Source organism: Balaenoptera borealis, assembly GCF_965194805.1.
Source record: "Balaenoptera borealis genome assembly, chromosome: 19".
NCBI lineage: Eukaryota > Metazoa > Chordata > Mammalia > Artiodactyla > Balaenopteridae > Balaenoptera > Balaenoptera borealis.
This window is the reverse complement of record NC_138878.1, coordinates 2,170,753-2,192,999: the sequence shown is the minus strand read 5'-3', so window position 1 is coordinate 2,192,999 and position 22,247 is coordinate 2,170,753. Positions and strand designations below refer to the sequence as shown.

General features: G+C 44.4%; 1 protein-coding gene across 1 annotated transcript; it reads left to right on the top strand.

Annotated features, from left to right (window-relative positions):
* Positions 1–8,102: 8,102 nt before the first annotated feature.
* On the top strand, positions 8,103–21,986 carry MAP1LC3B (microtubule associated protein 1 light chain 3 beta). Its single transcript, XM_082368738.1, has 4 exons — positions 8,103–8,266; positions 15,564–15,619; positions 19,105–19,211; positions 20,161–21,986. The coding sequence occupies exons 1-4, from the start codon at positions 8,227–8,229 to the stop codon at positions 20,333–20,335; spliced, it is 378 nt and encodes a 125-aa protein (XP_082224864.1). The 5' UTR covers positions 8,103–8,226; the 3' UTR covers positions 20,336–21,986.
* The last annotated feature ends 261 nt before the right edge of the window (positions 21,987–22,247 follow it).

Sequence of the window (22,247 nt, the reverse complement as noted above, 5' to 3'; positions counted from 1 at the left end):
AGCCGAGCCCCGCCCCACCAGCAAGGGAGCCTATCCCCGCCCCGGTGAGAGTCGAACCCCGCCCCCTGGAGAGCCGAGCCCCGCCCTCCGGAGGATCCGAGCCCCTGCCCCTAGAAAGCAAGGCACGCCCCTGGGATTCGAGCCACGCCCCTCCCTACTTTCAAGCCACGCCCCCAGTGCATAGGCGACCTCGCCGTCTACGGCTTGGCCCCGCCCACTAGGGGGGACCTGCAAAGACCTGGGCCGAACCCGAACGCCTCCCGCCTACCCCCGCCCTCCCCGTGTCATTGGGACCGTCTCCCCGTGGCCCCACGACCCCACGACCCCCGGGGGGACCGGCGCCTGGGCAGCAAATGGCGCGCTGTCGGGTGTGAGGGCCGAACTTACCACCTCCCGAGTATGGGGCTGACGCGCTCTTCCTGAGATCAGCCCCGAACACCCTACGGGGCACCTCCCCCCAACCCAGAATGCCCCAGGAAGGTCCGAAGGGCCCCCGCGGAACCCCCCAGGAAGGCCCAAGGTAGCCCCCCAAGAACCCCCCCCAGCACCCTTCCATGAAGAATCCTCCAGGAAAGCCCAGAGGACACTGCTCCGAGGACCTCCCAGGAAGGCCTGGAGGAGCCCACCAGAACTCCCCAGAGGACCCCAAGAACTTCACGCTAGGTGTGTAGTCTGTCTGATCTTGCTGTGCCCTAGTTACCTTATTTACTGGGTTCTGCAGGCTGACTGGGGCCTAGGGCGGGGGTGGAGAATGTGCAGACCTTCTCCTGACAGTGGCTTCACCTTAAGGAGCACTGATAACAAGAAACTGACCAGAGAGTAGGGCCAAGGGTATGGATGTGATTACAAGATTACAGGATTATAGGAGTCTCCGCCTGGGTGGGCCCAACTCCTTTCTGGTCAAGACTGACTTCAATGCCCTGAAGTGCTGGAGAGCCCTTCAGGAGCCCAAAAGGAAGACTAACCAGAGCCCAAAAGGAAGTTAAGAATCCACAGACCACCCCATTCTGGTCAGTGTTTCTATTTCTACTCAAATAGAAAATAGTGACCGCGCAGTTCCCTGGGCCCAGCCTCCACAAGGTCCTGGCTATTCACTACCTCCCTAAGGAGGTCTCCAAGCGGAAGAGAGGGCTGCCTACCCCAGTCCACAGAATCCCATAAACGGGGAAGTTCATCTTCTGACAGAAGTAACCGTTCTGTGCTTCAAACCTTGACCATCTCAGCTCCAGGCAATTGAAAAACAACATGTAGGGACTTCCCTGGTGGCGCAGTGGTTAAGAATCTGCCTGCCAATGCAGGGGACACGGGTTCGATCCCTGGTCCGGGAAGATCCCACATGCCGCGGAGCAGCTAAGCCCGTGCCCCACAACTACTGAACCTGCGCTTTAGAGCCCGCGAGCCACAACTACTGAAGCCCGCGCGCCTAGAGCCCGTGTTCCACAACAAGAGAAGCCACCCAATGAGAAGCCTGCGCACCGCAACGAAGAGTAGCCCCTGCTCGCCGCAACTAGAGAAAAGCCCGCGCGCAGCAACGAAGACCCAACACAGCCAAAAATAAAAATAAATAAATTTTCAAAAAAAAAAAGACTCCGCACTCAAAAAAAAAAAAGAAAAACATGTAACTGCCCTCCCTGTATCTCAACGGTTTTTCAAACTGTCCTCCACCCTGTTATCAGAACTCTCTTCCTGCAAATAGCAACACATAAACAAAAGCATACTCATCGCTTCACTCACCTATTTAGAAATATTTAATGGCTCCATTGACTTCTTAGCACATCACACAAAGTACCTCACAATCCTGTCCTAACCTCCCAGTCTGGCATCATCTCCTGTCTCCACTGAAACTCACCATGTCTGCCCCTTGTTCAAGCTGTCTCCTCTGCCAGGAGAACCCTCTCCCCAGTCTGTGCCAGTAAACAGCCACCCCTTCTCAGAATGTCCCTTTATTACAGCACCATCATTTGTTTTATTACAAACATTTGCTTCCTTTGGTAGCAGCCTTACTAGATGTATCTCCTGTCACATGATAGACCTGCTAACACACATCATGTAACCGGCAAATGTGTACTGACTAAATGTTTGTTCAATGAAAAAGGAACAAATGATAAACTGGCTAGAAGGCTAAAAAGTGAGGAACGTGAACCAGATTTAGAGAAGACTAGTTTATTTATCACCTGAACCATCCAAGCTAGGAAGTCTCCCAGCAAACAGAAATGCATTAACTAATGTAATAAATATTTATAGAATGCCTGACTAACCTACACGCTATGTTCTGTGTGGATCCATAGATTGTAAAGCATGAGCTTTGCTGTTATATATTTCAATCAGTTTGTTTTTTAAATCTATCTACTCCCTACTAGGTCCTATTAATAAAATACAGTATTCACCAATTAATAAAATACAGTAGTCTCCTATTAATAAAATACAGTATTCTCAGGTCCTATTAATAAAATACAGTTTAGGGCTTCCCTGGTGGCACAGTGGTTGAGAGTCTGCCTGCCGATGCAGGGGACACGGGTTCGAGCCCTGGTCTGGGAAGATCCCACATGCCGCGGAGCAACTAGGCCCGTGAGCCACAATTACTGAGCCTGCGCGTTTGGAGCCTGTGCTCCGCAACAAGAGAGGCCGTGATGGTGAGAGGCCCGCGCACCGCGATGAAGAGTGGCCCCCACTTGCCGCAATTAGAGAAAGCCCTTGCACAGAAACGAAGACCCAACACAGCCATAAATAAATAAATAAATAGATAAATTAAAAAAAAGTTCAACTATTAAAAAAAATAAATAAAATAAAATAAAATAAAATAAAATACAGTTTAGAGTACATTAAAATGTACAAAAATTTCCATCTTTAGAAGAATGGTTAATGTATGTTCATAATTTGAATAATGCATAATTCAGTGAAAAGATACCTCTAAATCTATATATTCTTGACAGCAGGAACAACAGAAGGCTGTGTACAATAACCCACAAAGGTGTGAAAGGATGGAATTTGTGCTGACCATCAGAACAGAAAGAAAAAGATAGCCGTGAGAGCTTGGGTAAGCCACATCGGTGGAGAGGAACCAGAGGGGAAGAGTTAGGCTGTAGCAGAGAACTGTTACACATTGAACCCTGAAAGCTTTGTGTCCTTGAAACTTTTACAGTCCCTTATATAGAACTGTATCCCTTACAAAGAACGCTAAGGAGGATACATTCATAAATGAGTAAAACCTAGATAGAAGACGCCCTTTTTTATGGAAGTTTTTTAAAATTTTATACAATTTTAAGGCTTACTTTTTATTTCCAGTTATTACAAAATTTTGGCTCTATTCCCCGTGTTGTACAATACATCCTTGAGCCTGACACCCAAAAATGTGTGCCTCCCTCTCTCCCACTCCTATATTGCCCCCCCAGTGGTAACCACGTTTGTTCTCTGTATCTGTGAGTCTGCTTCTCTTTTGTTATGTTCTCTAGTTTGTTGTATTTCTAATTTAATTATTTTTTTTCAAGAAAGCAAAGTGAGGATTTATTAAGCGAAAGTACCATCTCAGCGGGAGAGTGGGCAGACTCAGGTGAGTAGCTGCCTAGTTTGTTGTATTTTTAATTTAATTATTTTTTTTCAAGAAAGCAAAGTGAGGATTTACTAAGTGAAAGTACCATCTCAGTGGGAGAGTGGGCAGACTCAGGTGAGTGGCTGCCTAGTTTGTTGTATTTTTTACATATACCACGTGTAAGTGATATCATACAGTATTTGTCTTTGTCTGGCTTATTTCACTTAGCATAATGCCCTCCAATCCATCTATGTTGCTGCAAATGGCAAAATTTTGCTCTTTTTTATGGTTGAGTAGTATTCCAGTGTGTGTGTGTGTGTGTGTGTGTGTGTGTGTATACATATATATACACATATATATATACATATATATATACATATATATATCACATCTTTATCCGTTCATCTCTTGATGGACATTTAGGTTGCTTCCATATCTTGGCATTTGTAAATAATGCTGCTATGAACATTGGGGTGCATATATCTTTTCGAATTAGTGGGGTTTTTTCAGACATATATCCAGGAGTGGAACTGCTGGGTCATATGGTAGTTCTATTTTTAATTTTTTGAGAAACCTCCATACTGTCCTCCACAGCAGCTGCACCAAGAGATCATTTGTTTTAACACTATGTCAGGAATATAAGAATGAACTCTTTGTTAGTGAGAACTGATAACAACTAAGGAAATTAGTAGAGTACAGGACGAGGCATTTTTCAATTGGTTGCCTCAAAAGTAGCAGTTCTTTCAAGTTGCCCCTGAAAGTAGTAGTTCTTGAACTTAAGAAAACCCTGTTAACTTTCCCCATGCTGGTTCTCAGAATCCAGATGTGAAAAAATGGCATCTTGCCCACTGCTCAGAAGAAACAGTTGGGCTTCCCTGGTGGCGCAGTGGTTGAGAATCTGCCTGCCAATGCAGGGGACACGGGTTCGAGCCCTGGTCTGGGAAGATCCCACATGCCGCGGAGCAACTAGGCCCGTGAGCCACAATTACTGAGCCTGCGCATCTGGAGCTTGTGCTCCGCAACAAGAGAGGCCGCGATAGAGGCCCGCGCACCGCGATGAAGAGTGGCCCCCACTTGCCGCGATTAGAGAAAGCCCTTGCACAGAAACGAAGACCCAACACAGCCATAAATAAATAAATAAAACTATATTAAATTAAATTAAAAAATTTAAAAAAAAGTACATCAAAAAAAAAAAAAAAAAGAAAGAGTCAAGGTGAATGGAAAGAAGGGAAAATATTCAAAGGCTAAACAAGAGGTTTGAGGTGCGAAATAAGAGTCTCAATGATTACCTCCTTTAGTCCCATACATGGGCAAAAAGCTGGAAAAATAGCAATCCTTCAGAATTTGTTTGGAATTAAACAAGCAAAAAACTACAAAAGAGAAAAAACCCTGTGGAATGCCTGCCAGCTCCATTAGTTGTTACACACTCACTTAAGAGACAATGTTAGGTTTTAGGAGTGATTTGAGATCACTTTCCTGCATGTACCAGTGTGCTGGTTTCTGAAGTTGTACACCAGAGCCAGAGCATCCTGGGAGAGGAAGCACTCCCACATGGTGCCTTTCTCGCTTCGGACAATCCCTCCTGGACCCGGTGAAGACGCTCCTAAAGACTGCAAGCTATGGAGCATCAACTGCAAAACCCTCCTGGCTGAGTCCTTTCCTAGAATAGCGGGAACACTGCTCTTGAGCAATACTTGTTTGTTTACTTTAGCTAAACAGTAGAGATGACACAAGACTGATTGGACCACCGGCCAATAGTGTCCCAGACAACAAGGAGGGTGGAATATCTTTCCCAATCAGAAAGAAGAGAGGCAGGACAGGCCGGGCAGGCCTGAAGAGCTGAACTAACTCTCAGTGTGACTTGCCCTCCATACTGAGTGTGGCAAAATAACCCTAACATGTTCTGCACTGCCGGTTAATGTTTCACGCCTTCTGTTTTGTTTTGTTTTTTTTCATGCCTCGTTTAACAGATTCTTAGAAATAGCTAGACAGCACGATTTACAGCATGTTACTTCACTAATGCTGGGACATCATATTCAATTTCTAGCTGTTACCTTATAGAAAGAAATAGGGCAAGAGTTACTCAAAACTGACACTGCTTGGCTTTCTAGAATGATTATTTAATAGCTTAAAAGTACCATGAGATTTCTGGAGAAAACACTGCATAAATTCACATGACAGATGCGGTCTTTTCTACTTTATGTGGATTATTTCAAAGAAGAGTAATATTTGTTAATCGTTTAAAAATAAATCGTACTATTCTATATTAACTAGCTTAAAATAGGTCATGATGATATTAATTTACCACTCTGAATATCATTTACTATGTCGAACGTATATTAAACTGCAATCTGGGGGGATTTCCCTGGTGGTCCAGTGGTTAAGACTCTGCGGTTCCACTGCAGGGGGCACGGGTTCCATCCCTGGTCAGGGAACTAAGATCCCTCATGCCACATGGCGCAGCCAAAAATAAACAAAAACAAAACTGCAATCTGGGGGCACATGAAATTTTTCACATACACTCAAGCACACTTGTTTTCAAATTTTACACGAAGTTATGGTACTTCTTAATTGATATTTATTTGCATATGACTAAATTAGTAAACTTTAAATATAATTTATATTTTATTTCAATATGTTGTTCTTACATGCTCATGAGACACCTTTACACACCAACTGCTTTGGATGATTTTCTGAGACACCTATAGGGAAGTGTGGTTTTAGATTCAAGTAGGAAGTGAAGATAAGAGCATAGCAATCATTGTAAATGTGGACTTCAGTACTTGAAAATAACAAAGAGTAATCCTGTCCCATCTCTATCACAGCCCTTGAGGTAATCCCTGGGGCAGTGAACCCAAGGCCTGAGGTTATTTGGTAAAGCTTTATGGATGCCTAAGGGACTAGGAAAATATGAAACTCTCCTTCCCCTCCCCCCAGCTCCATATGCCTGATATCGATTTTTTTTTCAGTCCTCTTGCATTTGGAACAGTTGTCCAGCAAGGGAACAAAAAGTCCATTTCTTACAAACTAGCAATTAAGCCAAAAAAGCACTCACCAGTCAATACTCAATATCATAAAAACCCAGAAAAGAAAGCAATACACAGTCCACACTCTCATTTAAGACTTCGAAACTGATCATTTTGTGTCTGGCAGAAGGTAGGTACACTTACTGGATTTTTCTCCCCCCCATCTTCACAGAATAAATAAAAAACAACCAAGATAGTACACTTGGAGCTTAAAACCTTCCTTTGGAACATTGGAAAGCAGACAGAATGTTTAAGTCATCTTTATTAACTGTACACTATTAGAGATTTTTCAAGGTAAAGAACTGTGACAGAAAGAGGAGAAAAAAAAAACCTGGGAAAGTGACATACACAAATGCACTTTTCTTTTGTAAATAGTGGCACAGTACAGAGCTACAACTAACATCATTGTTCTGGCAGATAATTATACAAGATACTTGGCTACTCTGTAAAGAAAGAAATTCCAGGTGCATTGGAACCCCTTTGAGAAATATATTTTAGTAGGTTTTGTATGCTTGTATAATAACTGTATATTAGCACAATCCAATTACTTTATGAAACAGACATTATAAGAAAGGCTTTTACAAACTCAAAAAGGGGAAAATACTTACAAAGTATTAAATATTAAAGAGCAAAAACAGCCGAAGAATCACGTGCTGTTCATTCAGATACATGTTTATCAGATGTTTGAGTTGGGCAATAACTGACTTGATAACTAAACGTTGCATAGTGATCTAGATTCTACCAGGCCCCTTTCGTTTGCTCCTCAGAAAACACTTGGAGTTCTAAAATAGTATTGCGCTCTTACACACGAGTCGGAGACTGAGAAAAATGGTTACGTATTCAAGGTAGCTCAGCTAGTTAGTGTTTGAAAGACTGAGGGGTCTGAACACGGGTAAGACTCCGTATCTGAGACCAGCAGAGACGAATGAAAGGCAGTGAACCCTGCCAGGTGTGGGCAGGCCCGCGCCCTGTCAGCGCAGGTGATGCCCAGGCTCATTCGACCACCTGAGTTACCTGAGGCCGGATGCCGAGCCCAGGGCACGGACTTTCTCCAGGGCCGGACTCTACCGACCATAACCTGAAATAATACACTTGCGGTTCTTTTCCGAGTTGGGACAATGTGTGCCGGAAGTTACCAGTGGACAGTTTCCTTAAAAAAGAAAAGAAAACTGAGACATACTTGACGTGGAAGCCAACGGAAACAAAGACACAAAAAGCCGCCGGCGGAAAAGCACCAGCAGCTCCAAAGGAGGCAGGGGCACACCACCCCTTTATTTTCAGGTGCAAACATCACCAGGCATCAGAACCGGCACCGGGAACAGGAGCGAGGCCGAGTCGCGGCAGCTCGGGCGCGGGGGCAGCACGTTTCCGCGGGTCACAGCCTGGTTCGGGGCTCGCACTCCCCACGCGGGCCGCCGGGCTCCCCCACGCCCGCCAGCCCCGATCCCGCCCCGGGCGCTGCGCTCGTCCTGCTTCCGCCACGCCCGCCATGGCGGCGGCGGCGGCCCGCTCCTGGCCCCGCCTCCCGGGACGCCGCGCCGGTCACCTGACGCGGCTGCGGGCTGAGAAAACACAAGAGCCGTCGCTGTCGCCACAGTCGGAGCCGTCTCAGCCACCGCCTGGGGCCTCCGGGACTCTGCACCTCGCCGCCCCCGCCCAGCCTGCCGCGCCATGCCATCGGAGAAGACCTTCAAACAGCGCCGAACCTTCGGTGGGTGCCGCGGGGCCGGCCGCTGACGGAGGGCCGGGAGGCTGAGGGGCCGAGGCGGCGGGGCCGGCCCTGGCGGAGGGGCTCCGGAGAGGTCGGACGGGCCGAGGTGCCGAGGGCTGAGGGGCTGAGGCGGCGGCTGCGGGAGGGCCGGGCCCGGGTGGCCGAAGGGCCGAGGCGGGGGCCTGACGGGCCGAGGGCTGCCGGGCCCAGGGGGCTGCGGGCCCGAGGGGCCGGAGTGCGGGGGCCGAGGGGCCGAGGGCGCACTGGCGCGGAGCTGCTGAATCACCTTTTGGCCCCGGGAGGCCGGGCGGGCTGTGGGCTCGGGGCCCGTCAGCCCTCCAGCCCTGGGGTGTTAGGTCCCCATGAAGAGACGAGCGCGAGCCGCGCAGGGGGTGCCCTCCTTGTAGGGGAGGCTGGCCCGAGCGCAGGGCTGGGACAGGTTCTCCGAAGTGGTGGCCCCGGGGGTGCAAGGCAGTCGTCTTCTGGTGCGTCGTCCGGGTCACACATGGTCCCTTCACGCGTCAGGACCTCCGCGGAGAGGAGTGACTCCGAGGCCGCGCCTCCTCACGCCTGCCCCTTCCCCTGCAGCCCCGCGTGGCCGGGACGTCTTGGTCCTATTTGTGGCACAAGAGCTAGGGTGGGTGGCTCTTCTAACCGGCTTGCGACAGCATTCTTGGACAGCAGCGGCGAATCCGTTCTCTCCCAGTTCAGGCTAGAATCCCCGCTTAGCTTGCTGGCATTTGGTTGAAACTGGAGGTGACACCCTCACAATATTTACTCCTCCACAAAACCGACGGGAAGGAAGTGATTGGTGCTCCCTTTAAGCAAGACGGTTCTGCAATAACAACGTGGCCTCCTTGCACATCGCTGTGTAGGGCTTGTTTATCTCAGCCCTGGAAGGCCAGGTGGGGTAGGGCGGGACCAGCGTTCCTTCCTGCCCTAATCTTTAGGCGCTTGAGCTGTATCACTTTCGTCTACTTTTGTCTAGTTTCCTGGAGTCTAGAAAGAGCCGAGCGTTCACTTGAGCTCGGATATGGTTTTGTAGATCTCGTTATTGATAATTGTTTCTTGTGCCTTGGAAGCTCCAGCAGATGAAATTCACGTTGACCTGTGGAGCATATCCTTTCAGCCTCTTGAAGCGGTTGGTTAGCAAAACTTAGACGTGTCTTTTTGTTTTTTTTTTTAAGAAATTTTCTCTTTAGTGACTTTCATGAACTCAAGTTGATACTCATGAACATTGCTTACTTTTTATGCAGCCATGAGAACAGCATTTAGAGCAGATTTGCCATTGTATCTGGCTTCTGTCCTTACAGACTCTGGCATTGAAAGCTAACTGGGGACATTTGTATGGGAAAGATGCTCATTTTCTCATGACCGATACTATAGTTACTTTCTTTTTGCTTAGAGTATTTTTAGGTTATCTAGAAAAATCGCTCAAGAAGAGTAGGTGGTAAGAGTAGGAAAGGTGAGGAATAACTAGAATAAAAGTGAGAATAAATGAGAATAAAATAGCGAATTAGAAGGAATTCCCCTGGTGCCTGTGGCCTTGAGGGTAAACCAGCAGGTATGCCTCATTTTTTTCTCCATTAGTGTATTTGTGGGCTTTCCTCTTTGTTCACCTTTACTCCCACTCCTCCTTTTTTTGTCCCTAGTCTCCTGACTCTGATTCTTTTTTTTTCTACTTTTATTGAGAAATGACATTCATCACTGTATAAATTTAAGGTATTCAGCATGATGGCTTGGTTTACATATATTGTAAAATGATTACCATAATAGGTTCAGCTAACATGCATCTTCTCATACATAAAATAAAAAAGGAAAATTTTCTCCTTGTGACAAAAACTCCTAGGATTACCCCCCTCCCCCCCTTTTTTTAAAAGGGCTCTTTAATAGTCATTTTGCAGGGCTTCCCTGGTGGCGCAGTGGTTAAGAATCCGCCTGCCAATGCAGGGGACACGGGTTTGACCCCTGGTCCAGGAAGATCCCACATGTCGCGGAGCAGCTAAGCCCGTGCCCCACAACTACTGAGCCTGTGCTCTAGAGCCCGCGACCCACTACTACTGAGCCTACGTGCCACAACTACTGAGGCCCGCGTCCCTAAAGCCTGTGGTCCGCAACAAGAAGCCACCACAGTGAGAAGCCCCTGCACCTCAACGAAGAGTAGCCTCTGCTCGCCGCAACTAGAGAAAGCCCACGCACAGCAATGAAGACCCAACGCAGCCAACTAAATAAATAAATAAAAATAATTTTTTAAAAAACAGTCATTTTGCAGAAAAATATCACATCATTTAATGGCTACTGCCTTTCCTTGCTACTGATTATGGTAATCAGCACTGACAATTTTCAGAGATTTGTAACACAGTAAATGAGGGGAATAAGTTGTTTGGAGATATGTTTTTATAGAACCTAAGACCAGCCCCAGTTAGCTTGAGCAGTACTCTTCCCAAGTGAGTGAGTTTAGGTTAATTAAAAATTGAGTCTAGCTCTGCTGTGATATATTCTACCAGGGTTGAAAGGGTTGAGATGACTCTTAGGGCTCGCCCAAAACAACCACTTCCTTTTGTGGCCAGAGAAACTGGGTGGGGCCCTGAGAGGTGGAAATCATGGTCCACCTAGTGGCAGAGTCTGGACTTGTACCCTTCTGATAGGAATTCTTCTGTCCTCCAGTAGGTAGCCATCATTTCCAGTACGTGACGTGGACCAACACTCTGAGTCAAGAGGCAATAGTGTTTCTTTACAAATGTTTTGAAGACTTTTATGAACTTCAGAAGTTGTATTTGAGCAAATATTTTCGGATTCAGTCTTCTCAAATGTCATAATCTCACTCCATTTTCTTCTAGGGTTGCCCTGGTTTGTTTAATAACACATCTGTCTCCTAGACATCATTCTGCTGAGAGTCAATGTTAAACCTAGATCTTAAGCTTCACCATCAATAACAAAAGGTCTGCATGTCTCGGAAGTTCATGTGATGGTCTAGAATAAATAGCTCCAACTACGTAACAGGGAGACTGGAGAAGGAGATTTATGCTAACACCTAGGTAACACTCCCTGCTCTTAAGCTGTGTCACTCACTGATGGATGGCATTTTATGTTTTTTATTTATAGGCATATTGGGGAAAATATTTATGCTTCCACTTCAGTGAACTAAATCCTGGAAAATATATATAAGCCTTACTTTAAATGCCCTAGGGAATCTATCTCAAAGCATCTTTGCAAGTAAGACACCTTAGACTCCTAGTCTCTATTTTTGTAAGGCTTATAAGTGTTCTTAGAGACAGGAAGAGGAATCTGGGGAAGTATATCATCCATGTACAAGCCTGAGCCCTGGGGGAATACAGACATGACTAGAGCTGGATCCCTGACTGCCAGGGGCAGTCTGTTGAGAAAGACAAATGATAAACAGATCATCACAGCATTAAGAAAATAATTGAGTAAAAGAAGTGCTCTCATGTGCCTTTGATCCAGTGGCGTTGGTAATGCTTTTGTTAAATATACTGTCGGCTTCTGAAAACAGCCTTCTATTCAGAGTTAGGCGTCAGCATATACCATATTTATTTAATCACTTTGGGCTTACCACTGGATTTTCATTACAACCGGCCAGGACGCTAAAGACATTCCTACAGGACTTTGGTACTACTCTTCTCACCTTAGGGAAGTCACTTGTCTTCCTCTGTTGTCCCACCTTTAATGAAAATAATCATTTTTGCCTTCCTTTTTGGACCATATTTTGGGGATAAATCAAGATAAAGAAAACTTTTGACACTATAGTTTGACTTTGAAGCCCCACGTTTAGAGACCATTTTGTTTTTTCCTGCTCCACCTACCAAAAGAAACCTGTTTTCCTTGCATAAAATATTCTCTCCCCCTTATGCCTGAATGATTCCTTGTACCTTTTACATTTTTGGGGATGAACTTTTAAATGTGAAACATTTCAGGGTATATTAAACTTATTATTTATTGGCTACAGTGAATTAATTGTGATTTCCCCTTGCTCGTGAAATCTACTCTGACAAGATGGAGGTTTTTGTTGTGAAGATGGCTGATAGCTAAGTGTAGATGGTAGAGCATCTTTTCTTGGGTAGGACCCACATAGGGACAGGTCTTAGAGCTGAGAGAAATGATGAAGTATCCATGACACCCCTAGAAATAGAGAGGGGTTCTAAGGATGATAGAAAGGAAAACTCTTCCTTTGTGTCCTCTCTACTCTGCAGTACTCCATAAACACTGCGGCTCACTTCTGACACCAGACAAGCAATTCAGCTAGTTGTCATCCAGTTTAACTCAATTCTAGCACTACCTGGTGATAGCCTCAGATCCAGCAGGTTAAGGGCTCCGTCCCACCTGACAACCCCCCCCCCCGCCCCCCACCAAAGGCTAATTGCACGTACAGGTCGTTGGTCTGACTAGCTATAAATCAGTTTCCCAAGATCACCTTGTGTTTGATTAAATTACTAGAGTGGCTCCCAGAGCTCAGGAAAAGCCTTTAATTACTAGATTATCAGATTATTGCAAAGGATATTAAAGCATAGCGGTGGTAAGGTCCGGAAGAGTGCTGAGCACAGGAGCTTCTGTCTCCATGGAGTTTGGTGATTGCACTCTCCTGCCACCTGGAAGCTCTCCAGACCCTTTGTAAATAAGTTCGTTTGTATTATTTTTTAGATTTTACATGTGATACCGTATATGATATTTGTCTTTCTCTGTCTGACTTGACTTAGTATGATAATCTCTAGGTCCATCCATGTTGTTGCAAATGGCATTATTTCATTTTTTATTTAATAACAGCTAGCATTTATTAAGCATTTACTATGTGCCAGATATTTGCAAGGGGCGTACCAGCATTCTCACTGAATCCTTTTTCTTTTCCATTATGGTTTATTACAGAATATTGAATATAGTTCCCTGTGCTATAAAATAGGACCTTGTTGTTTATCCATTCTGTATATAGTAGTTTGCATCTGTTAGTCCCAAACTCCCAATCCAGCACTCCCCACCCTGCTCCACCTTGGCAACCAGAAGTCTGTTCTCTACGTCTGTTAGTCTATTTCTGTTTCATAGATAAGTTCATTTGTGTCATATTTTAGATTCCATATATAACTGATATCATATGGTATTTGTCTTTCTCTTTCTGACTTATTTTGCTTTGTATGATAATCTCTAGGTCCATGCATGTAGCTGCAGATGGCATTATTGCATTCTTCCTTTTGGCTGAGTAGTATTCCATTGTATGCATGTAACACATCTTCTTTATCCGTTCCTCTGTCGATGGACATTTAGGTTGCTTCCATGCCTTGGTTATTGTGAATAGTGCTGCTGCGAACATAGGGGTACACGTATCTTTTCAAGTTAGAGTTTTCTTCGGATATATGCCCAGGAGTGGAATTGCTGGATCATATGGTAGCTCTATTTTTAGCTTTTTGAGGAAGCTCCCTACTGTTCTCCATAGCAGCTGCACCAGCTAACATTCCCACCAACAGTGCGGGAGGGTTCCCTTTTCTCCACACCCTCTCCAGCATTTGTTATTTGTAGACTTTTTAATGATGGCCATTCTGACGGGTGTGAGATGATACCTCATTGTAGTTTTGATTTGCATTTCCCTAATAATTAGTGATGTTGAGCATCTTTTTATGTGCCTATTGGATGTCTTCTATGGAGAAATGTCTGTTTAGGTCTTCTGCCCATTTTTTGATTGGGTTCTTTGTTTTGTTGAGTTGTATGACCTGTTTGTATATTTTGGCAATTAAGCCCTTGTCGGTCGCATCATTTGCAAGTATTTTCTCCCATTCTATAGGTTGTCTTTTCGGGGTTTTTTTAATGTTTCCTTTGCTGTGCAAAAGCTTGTAAGTTTGATTAGGTCCCATTTGTTTATTTTTGCTTTTATTTTTATTGCCTTGGGAGACTGACCTATGAAAACATTGCAGTGATTTACGTCAAAGAATGTTTTACCTCTGCTCTCTTCTAGCTAGGAGTTTTATGGTTGTCCTCTCTTACATTTAGCCCTTTAAGCCATTTTGAGTTTATTTTTGTGCATGGTGTGAGGGTTGTGTTCTAACTTCATTGACTTACATGCAGCTGTCCCACTTTCCCAGAACCACTTGCTGAAGAGACTGTCGTTTTTCCATTGTATATTCTTGCCTCCTGTGTTGAAGATTAATTGACCATAGATGTGTGGGTTTATTTCTGGGCTCTCTGCTCTGTTCCATTGATCCATATGTCTGTTTTTGTGCCAGTACCACACTTTTGGTTACTGTAGCTTTGTAGTATTGTCTGAAGTCTAGGAGGGTTATGCCTCCTGCTTTGCTCTTTTTCCTCAGGATTGCTTTGGCAATTCTGGGTCTTTTATGGTTCCATATAAATTTTAAGATTATTTGTTCTAGTTCTGTGAAAAATGTCATGGGTAATTTGATAGGGATCACATTAAATCTGTAGATCGCTTTGTGTAGTATGGCCACTTTAACAATATTTTTCCAGGGGCTTCCCTGGCGGTCCAGTGGTTAAGACTCTGCCCTTCCAATACAGGGGGTGCGCATTCAGTCCCTGGTCGGGGAGCTAAGATCCCACATGCTGTGCAGCCAAAGGAAAAAAAAAAAAAACCAATATTCTTCTAATCGAAGGGCATGGGATATCTTTCTGTTTTTTTGAATCATCTTTAATTTCTTTTATTAATGTTTTATAGTTCTCAGTGTATAAGTCTTTCACCTCCTTGGTCAGCTTTATTCCTAAGGTGTGTTTTTTTGTTTTTTATTTTCTGGCTGCGTTGGGTCTTCGTTGCTGCGCACAGGCTTTCTCTAGTTGTGGCGAGCGGGGGCTACTCTTCGTTGCAGCACGTGGGCTTATTGCGGTGGCTTCTCTTGTTGCAGAGAGCACGGGCTCTAGGTACGTGGGCTCGGTAGTTGCGGTGCACGGGCTTAGTTGCTCCGCGGCATGTGGGATCTTCCCGGACCAGGGCTCGAACCCGTGTCTCCTGCACTGGCACGTGGATTCTTAACCACTGAGCCACCAGGAAAGTCCCTGGTGTGATTTTAAAAGGTAGTTTTTTTACATTCCTTTTCTGATATCTCATTGTTAATGTAAAGAAATGCAACCAATTTCTGTATGTTAATCTTGTATACCAACCTTTGCCAGGTATGAAGTATTAGTGTTTGGTTTCTCTCAGTTTTAGGGAAGATGTCTTTACTGCTTTGCTCTGCCATAGCTAAGGATAGGGGGATTCAGATATGGAAGTCACCAGTAAAAATTCAGGAAAGAAGCTGCATTTTTGGCCCTTAATAATGCCTGTGTTTCTTCCTTTCCTTTGCAGAACAAAGAGTAGAAGATGTCCGACTTATCCGAGAGCAGCATCCTACCAAAATCCCGGTAGGTAGTCTCTGTTTCAGTTGTTATTAATGTACGCCGAAGAGAGCACGGCTTAAATACAACTTTAGTACAGTGCTGCTATGTGCGACTACCTGACGGGTTTCTTTTTTAAATTTATATTTATTTATTTTTTATTTATTTGTTTGTTTATTTTTGGCTGTGTTGGGTCTTCGTTGCTGCACGCAGGCTTTCTCTAGTTGCGGCGAGGGGGGGCTGCTCTTCGTTGAGGTGTGTGGGCTTCTCATGCGGTGGCTTCTCGTTGTGGAGCACAGGCTCTAGGCACACAGGCTCAGTAGTTGTGGCGCACGGGCTTAGTCGCTCCATGGCATGTGGGATCTTCCTGGACTGGGGATCGAACCCGTGTCCCCTGCATTGGCAGGCAGATTCTTTTTTATTTATTTATTTATTATTTATGGTTGTGTTGGATCTTCGTTTCTGTGCAAGGGCTCTTTCTCTAGTTGCGGCAAGTGGGGGCCACTCTTCATCGCGGTGCGCGGGCCTCTCACTATCGTGGCCTCTCTTGTTGCGGAGGCTCAGTAACTGTGGCTCATGGGCCTAGTTGCTCCGCGGCATGTGGGATCTTCCCAGACCAGGGCTCGAACCCGTGTCCCCAGCATTGGCAGGCAGATTCTCAACCACCGCGCCACCAGGGAAGTCCCTACCTGATGGGTTTCTATAGGAATCCTCAGCTATGCAACTGGTGTGTCAGTTTCATGACCTAGAATGGAGATACCTTAATCTACAGTTTAATCTAATCACATTCTGTTTCCTCCTAAGTCTGAGTTTACTGTGTTAATGTTACACACTTCACAAATCAAGGGTATTTTACTTGCGGGGGAAGGGATAGAGGGGCTAGATCTGTTGGTATTTTATCAGTGAAAGTTGGTATCCACCTTCTTTTGAAGCAAGCAGAGACTACTGCTGTGGGAAAATCAGTAGCCCTCAAGATTTAAATGTGACTGCGTATTCCAGGCTGCCTGACTTTGATGCCCCAGAGAAAGAAGTCTCTCCTTATATTTTATTTCTTTGCAGGAGATGGAGGAAAGATGCTGCTCCTATCATGTGTAGGGACCTCAGATGCCAACAGTGTCCTGTGCCCTGGGTCCTTTGGTCGTGGACCTTAAATAGGTTTCTGCTGAGGCACTAGGTCTAGAGGGAAATGGTCAAGGAGCTTCTGGCTTCAGACAGTGGCTGAGTTCAGGCCCTAGGTTCAAGGTTACTAAGTGATCTTGGGCTAATTACTAAAATTCTGAGAGGAGCTGCCATATCCTCATCTATAGAATGGGAAGAGAATCCCATCCCGTGTGGTTGGAAAATTTTACATAATTCTGGGGACATGATTGTTACCTCTTATAGACCACACTTCCAAAGAAACTCCACTGCTAAATTCTGCAGAAGCTTTCATGGTTGGCTTTCTGATTGATCATCTCATACCAAAGTGGGGGGAAAGAAGATGGGAAGATCTGTGGGTTGGGGTTGTGAGGTGCACAGAAGGGAGAATAGGATGGGTCTGCTCAGCAGTGTCATGACTGTAGGATTCTGTAGTTAGAAGGTATGTTTCTTGGACTGGTTGGAAATTTCAGTCTGTCTTCACACTCAGGGCCAACATACGGCCTGGGGATGAGGCTTCTGGGTAATTTCCTTAATTTTAAGGTTCTTCTTCACTTTTGAGTACCTGCTGTGTGTGTCTGCTAGCAGGTGCTCGTCAGTCACTGGAAACAGATAGCCAGCCCAACAGTTGGCCAGTATTTGTTCCATAGCCTCCTTCTGAAATGTGAATATCTGCGTATATTTACAGCCATCTTTTCTGCTAGTAGTTTTAGGTTTTTTACAGAAGTCACATTCATACTTGTAGATACCATGTTCTGAACACACCTCATAGATAAAGCTATTGATCTTACCAAGGAAGGTGATGACAGCTTGACTTGGCCTTACACAGAACCTCATGTAGGCCCCATGCAGTGCAACAATGTACATATAAGCATTTTTCCCTCTTCTAAAGATTTTCCATTCCTATCTTACAACTTCTCATTGTCATGACAGGGTAAAGAATTGCTATATGTGGAGAAGGATGTCTGTGGTGCTCAGTAAATAGGTAGTATTGAGGCTCAAGGGCAGTCACCAGTTTGCTGTCAGAGCCTACATAAAGTGGCTTAGAACTAGAAAAAATTTTTTCCTTTATGGAAAGGAGGAAGTATGGCAAGGAGCTAATGGATTTATTTCAAGTCATAATGTGGAACTATTTTTGTTCCCTGCATAGTTCAAGATTCTTTTAAAACTCATTTTAAAAATATCAAGGATATTTTATCAAAATGGCAGGATCTTCGAGACTTCTGCAGAAAAAAAAAAGTTATCTCCAGACCAGCTAATCATGGTCTCTGCTTCTCAAATATTTACTTAGGATTTGAGTCTATTACCAGAGTTAAGATCTTTTTTTTTTTTTTTTAAATTAATTTATTTATTTAGTTTTGGCTGTGTTGGGTCTCCGCCTCTGTGTGAGGGCTTTCTCTAGTTGTGGCAAGTGGGGACCACTCTTCATCGCGGTGCGCGGGCCTCTCACTATTGCGGCCTCTCTTGTTGCGGAGCACAGGCTTCAGACGCGCAGGCTCAGCAGTTGTGGCTCACGGGCCTAGTTGCTCCGTGGCATGTGGGATCTTCCCAGACCAGGGCTCGAACCTGTGTCCCCTGCATTGGCAGGCGGATTCTCAACCGCTGCGCCACCAGGGAAGCCCCAGAGTTAAGATCTTACTTACACTTTTAATAAAAGTTTTATTAAAAGACTCTTGTCATGTCACAGGAAATGGTGATAGTAGTATTGGCATAGATTCAGATCTTTACACTTAAAGCTGGTACCCAGCGTCTCTGCTGTTATAAGGCTTGGGGTCTTTTTCTGACTAGGTAGTATATTTTCATGGTTCCAAATAAAAGAATTTATAGCAAAGTTTCTTCCCCCACCTCAGGGCTACCTTGCCCCTTCCCTGATGGCAGCCATGTTGTCTTGTGCACCATATTTCATAAGGAACAAAAGTGCTGTTTTAAACCCCATTTTGGCATGTGCCAGCTACAACATAGGAAGTATTTTATCGGTTTTTCATTGTCAACGGCTATTTTTTTTTATAATGATAATCATCAACTCTTTTTTTTTTTTAATTTTATTTATTTATTTATTTTTATATTTTATGGCTGTGTTGGGTCTTCGTTTCTGTGCAAGGGCTTTCTCCAGTTGCGGCAAGTGGGGGCCACTCTTCATCGCGGTGCGCGGGCCTCTCACTATCGCGGCCTCTCTTGTTGCAGAGCACAGGCTCCAGACGCGCAGGCTCAGTAGCTGTGGCTCACAGGCCTAGTTGCTCCGCGGCATGTGGGATCTTCCCAGACCAGGGCTCGAACCCGTGTCCCCTGCATTGGCAGGCAGACTCTCAACCACTGCGCCACCAGGGAAGCCCTTAACGGCTATTTTTAAATCACTTTTCTGGCTTCTTTTCTAGGTAATAATAGAACGATACAAAGGTGAGAAGCAGCTGCCAGTCCTGGATAAAACAAAGTTCCTGGTGCCTGATCATGTCAACATGAGTGAGCTCATCAAGATAATTAGGTATTTAATCATCTTTTTACTTTATTTCTTTGGGTAACTTCTCATTCTTGATCAGGCTTACAGATAAATCTTCAGTCTAGCTCTGATAAAAATCTATGCAACTTAATAAAACTGTAAGACATTTCATTTCTGAGTTTTTCTATTTCATACCTGCTGGATCTCAAGTCCCTTCTGATCCTTTCATCATAACATCTATGTAGATGTCTCTTAATTGGAAAAGTTTTATATAGGAAAATAAGAGAATGTAGATGTGGTCCAATGGTAATAAAGTGCATCAGCTTAGATCTTAGTTTGTAAATTATATTTTGAACTATTTTTATCACATTAGACACTGGTGGCTACTCAGATAGCATACTAGTTTTAAAACTGGCCTCAGGACTTCCCAGGTGGCGCAGTGGTTAAGAATCCGCCTGCCAGTGCAGGGGACACGGGTTCAAGCCCTGGTCCGGGAAGATCCCACATGCCGCGGAGCAACTAAGCCCGTGCACCACCACTACTGAGCCCGCGCTCTAGAGCCCACGAGCCACAACTACTGAGCCCGTGCACCACAACTACTGAAGCCCGTGTGCCTAGAGCCCGTGCTCCGCAACAAGAGAAGCCACCGCGACGAGAAGCCCCGCGCACCACAACAAAGACCCAACGCAGCCGAAAACAAATAAATAATTAGCAAAATAAACAAATAAATAAAACTGGCCTCAGGAAAGTAGTAAGAATGATCTAGCAAGGATTATCATTAATACTTACCATGCATATAGTCGTAGAAAACATCCTGTGTTTTATGAGAAGAAATATTCAAGTCATCGTCAGTGAGGCATATATTTCATTTTGCCAGAAGTAGCGTTTACAAAATCTTTATACTTTTATATTGATTCCGGGTGGGTGATATTTTTTACACATTCTCCCTAGGTATTGATGTATCACTATTTCTTCACATGTTTTCTTTCAACAGAAGGCGCTTACAGCTCAATGCTAATCAAGCCTTCTTCCTGTTAGTGAATGGACATAGCATGGTGAGTGTGTCCACGCCAATTTGTGAAGTGTATGAAAGCGAGAAGGATGAAGATGGATTCCTGTATATGGTATACGCCTCTCAGGAGACTTTTGGAATGAAATTGTCTGTGTAAGACTAAAAAAAAAATGTGTCTGTTCTAGAATTTAAACCCTTACCAAGGAATAAAAAAAGGGATGTTACCAACTGAGATTGATCAGTTCACCTAATCACAGATCATCAAAACAGTAGTAGTGTTCCTGCCTAGGAGTTTTTAGGAAGTTGTTTTTTTGTACTTCAGGCAGAAAAACTGAGCTCCACATGAGCACATTCAGCTTTGGGAAACTTCATTATTTAACCTAGGCTGTCTTGTTTTCAAATTTAGAAGTTTAAAAATAAAATACTTTGCATTCTAAGTTGCCAATAAAATAGACCTTCAAGTTATTTTAATGTTTTTCCCCCAAAAGGAACTTGCAATTTGAGCATTCAGAGAGACATTCAGTCTTCTCTCTGGGTTCACAGAACCTGCCAGCTTTTTATAGAAGGGTTTCTACTCAACTAGAGAAATCTCCTTAAGAGCATCTTTAAGCCTAAATTGTAAGGCACAGCCACCCCGCACCCCCAGCCCATTTGCCGTAACAGCTGGCAGAAAGCAGGGTGGCCGGGGGTGATAGGAAATAAGCAAGCGGAGCTGCTGCCCAGGGCTCCTGATTGCTAATAGGCGTATTTCACATCAGTGCTCTTGTCATGAAGTCTTCATTTGGTTTGTTCTCTAGACAGTAATGCAGAAAAATACCACTGCTCAACAGGAACCTTGAATAATTTATAATTTTGGTCAGGTTTCTCAAAAGACCTAGAGAAAGAGAATGACATTTTTTTTGTTTTGACTATTCTCTTAAGAGCTCAAAATAGTGCCTGCTTTGGTAAATAAACAAGCAGTTACATGGGTTTCATTCTTTGGGACAAAGGTAGAAAGCTACAGGATACTGAAACAAAAAGCATTAAAATTCAGATACACTTCCTCAACCTTTTGGCTTAAAGCTGTAGATGATCCGTGTTTTACGTTAAGTGTGTGACTAAAATATGTTATTAAAAAGCATCTTTAAGGGTATTTCAGTTATCACTGTTAGGTCAAGCAGTCCTCAAAATTCCCCCACTCCATGTGCATGTCAGTTTTGAAAGTAGCAAAAGGAAACATGTTCTTTACAGATATTAATGTCAAACGTTAAGCATTTTCAAAGTCCAACTAGAATAAATAACCAGTGCTTTCCTACTACCTGCAATGGGGTTCACTATACACTGTTTTTGTGAGAGCTATCACAGAAGGATCACAGACCCACTTGAGACTGTGCATGTGGCAGGCCACCATTTATTTACCCTGGTGTATTTAGATGTGTGTGGAAAACTTGTATCTGTGAGTGGCAGTTATTTATTGTAACTGAGGAAGAAAAAGCAGTATTACTGCATACGGGCCCTCAACCCCAGTCAGCATGCATCTGTCTACGTGGCTAACTTTTAATATGTATATTTTTACATTATGTAAATTCTTAATTAGCCTGTCTTGTTTAGATTGTATACATCATTATATGACATTCTTGTAACTACTATGTGATCGATAAGATTCCTTTAAGAAACTCTGCTTTTTAAAGACAAAGTACCACGCTGAGAGGGGTGACTTACTTATATCCCACATTAGTGGGTGGTTACCCTATTTATAGGATCTTTAAAACAAGTACATTTTTAACGAACTAAGGTGAATAAAGGCACAATTAAAAACTGTCATCAAAGTTCAGTTTAATGGATTAGTATTTGAGACTTGCAGTCTACACCATCCAAAGCCAAGTGGGTAATATCCTTTCTAATGAGGAGTGCTGAGGCTGGTTTCACTGTGCCAGGGTGGAGGGACACCCACCTCTGAAGGTCTCTGCCTTGTCATGAGCGCCTGGCTCGCATTGGTCAAGGTCCTGCCTTCAAAAAACTCAATTCTCTTAAAGGTACAGATGTGCCACAAAGTATGGGGAGAAGGGACGGGGGAGCGACCTACCTGT

What these genes read in the sequence shown, in the direction of transcription:
- MAP1LC3B (XM_082368738.1), top strand. Translation starts at nt 8,227, where the DNA reads ATGCCATCGGAGAAGACCTTCAAACAGCGCCGAACCTTCG. An exon ending in CAAACAGCGCCGAACCTTCG is followed by an intron (nt 8,267 to 15,563) that starts GTGGGTGCCGCG and finishes TTTCCTTTGCAG; the next exon opens with AACAAAGAGTAGAAGATGTC. An exon ending in GAGCTCATCAAGATAATTAG is followed by an intron (nt 19,212 to 20,160) that starts GTATTTAATCAT and finishes TTCTTTCAACAG; the next exon opens with AAGGCGCTTACAGCTCAATG.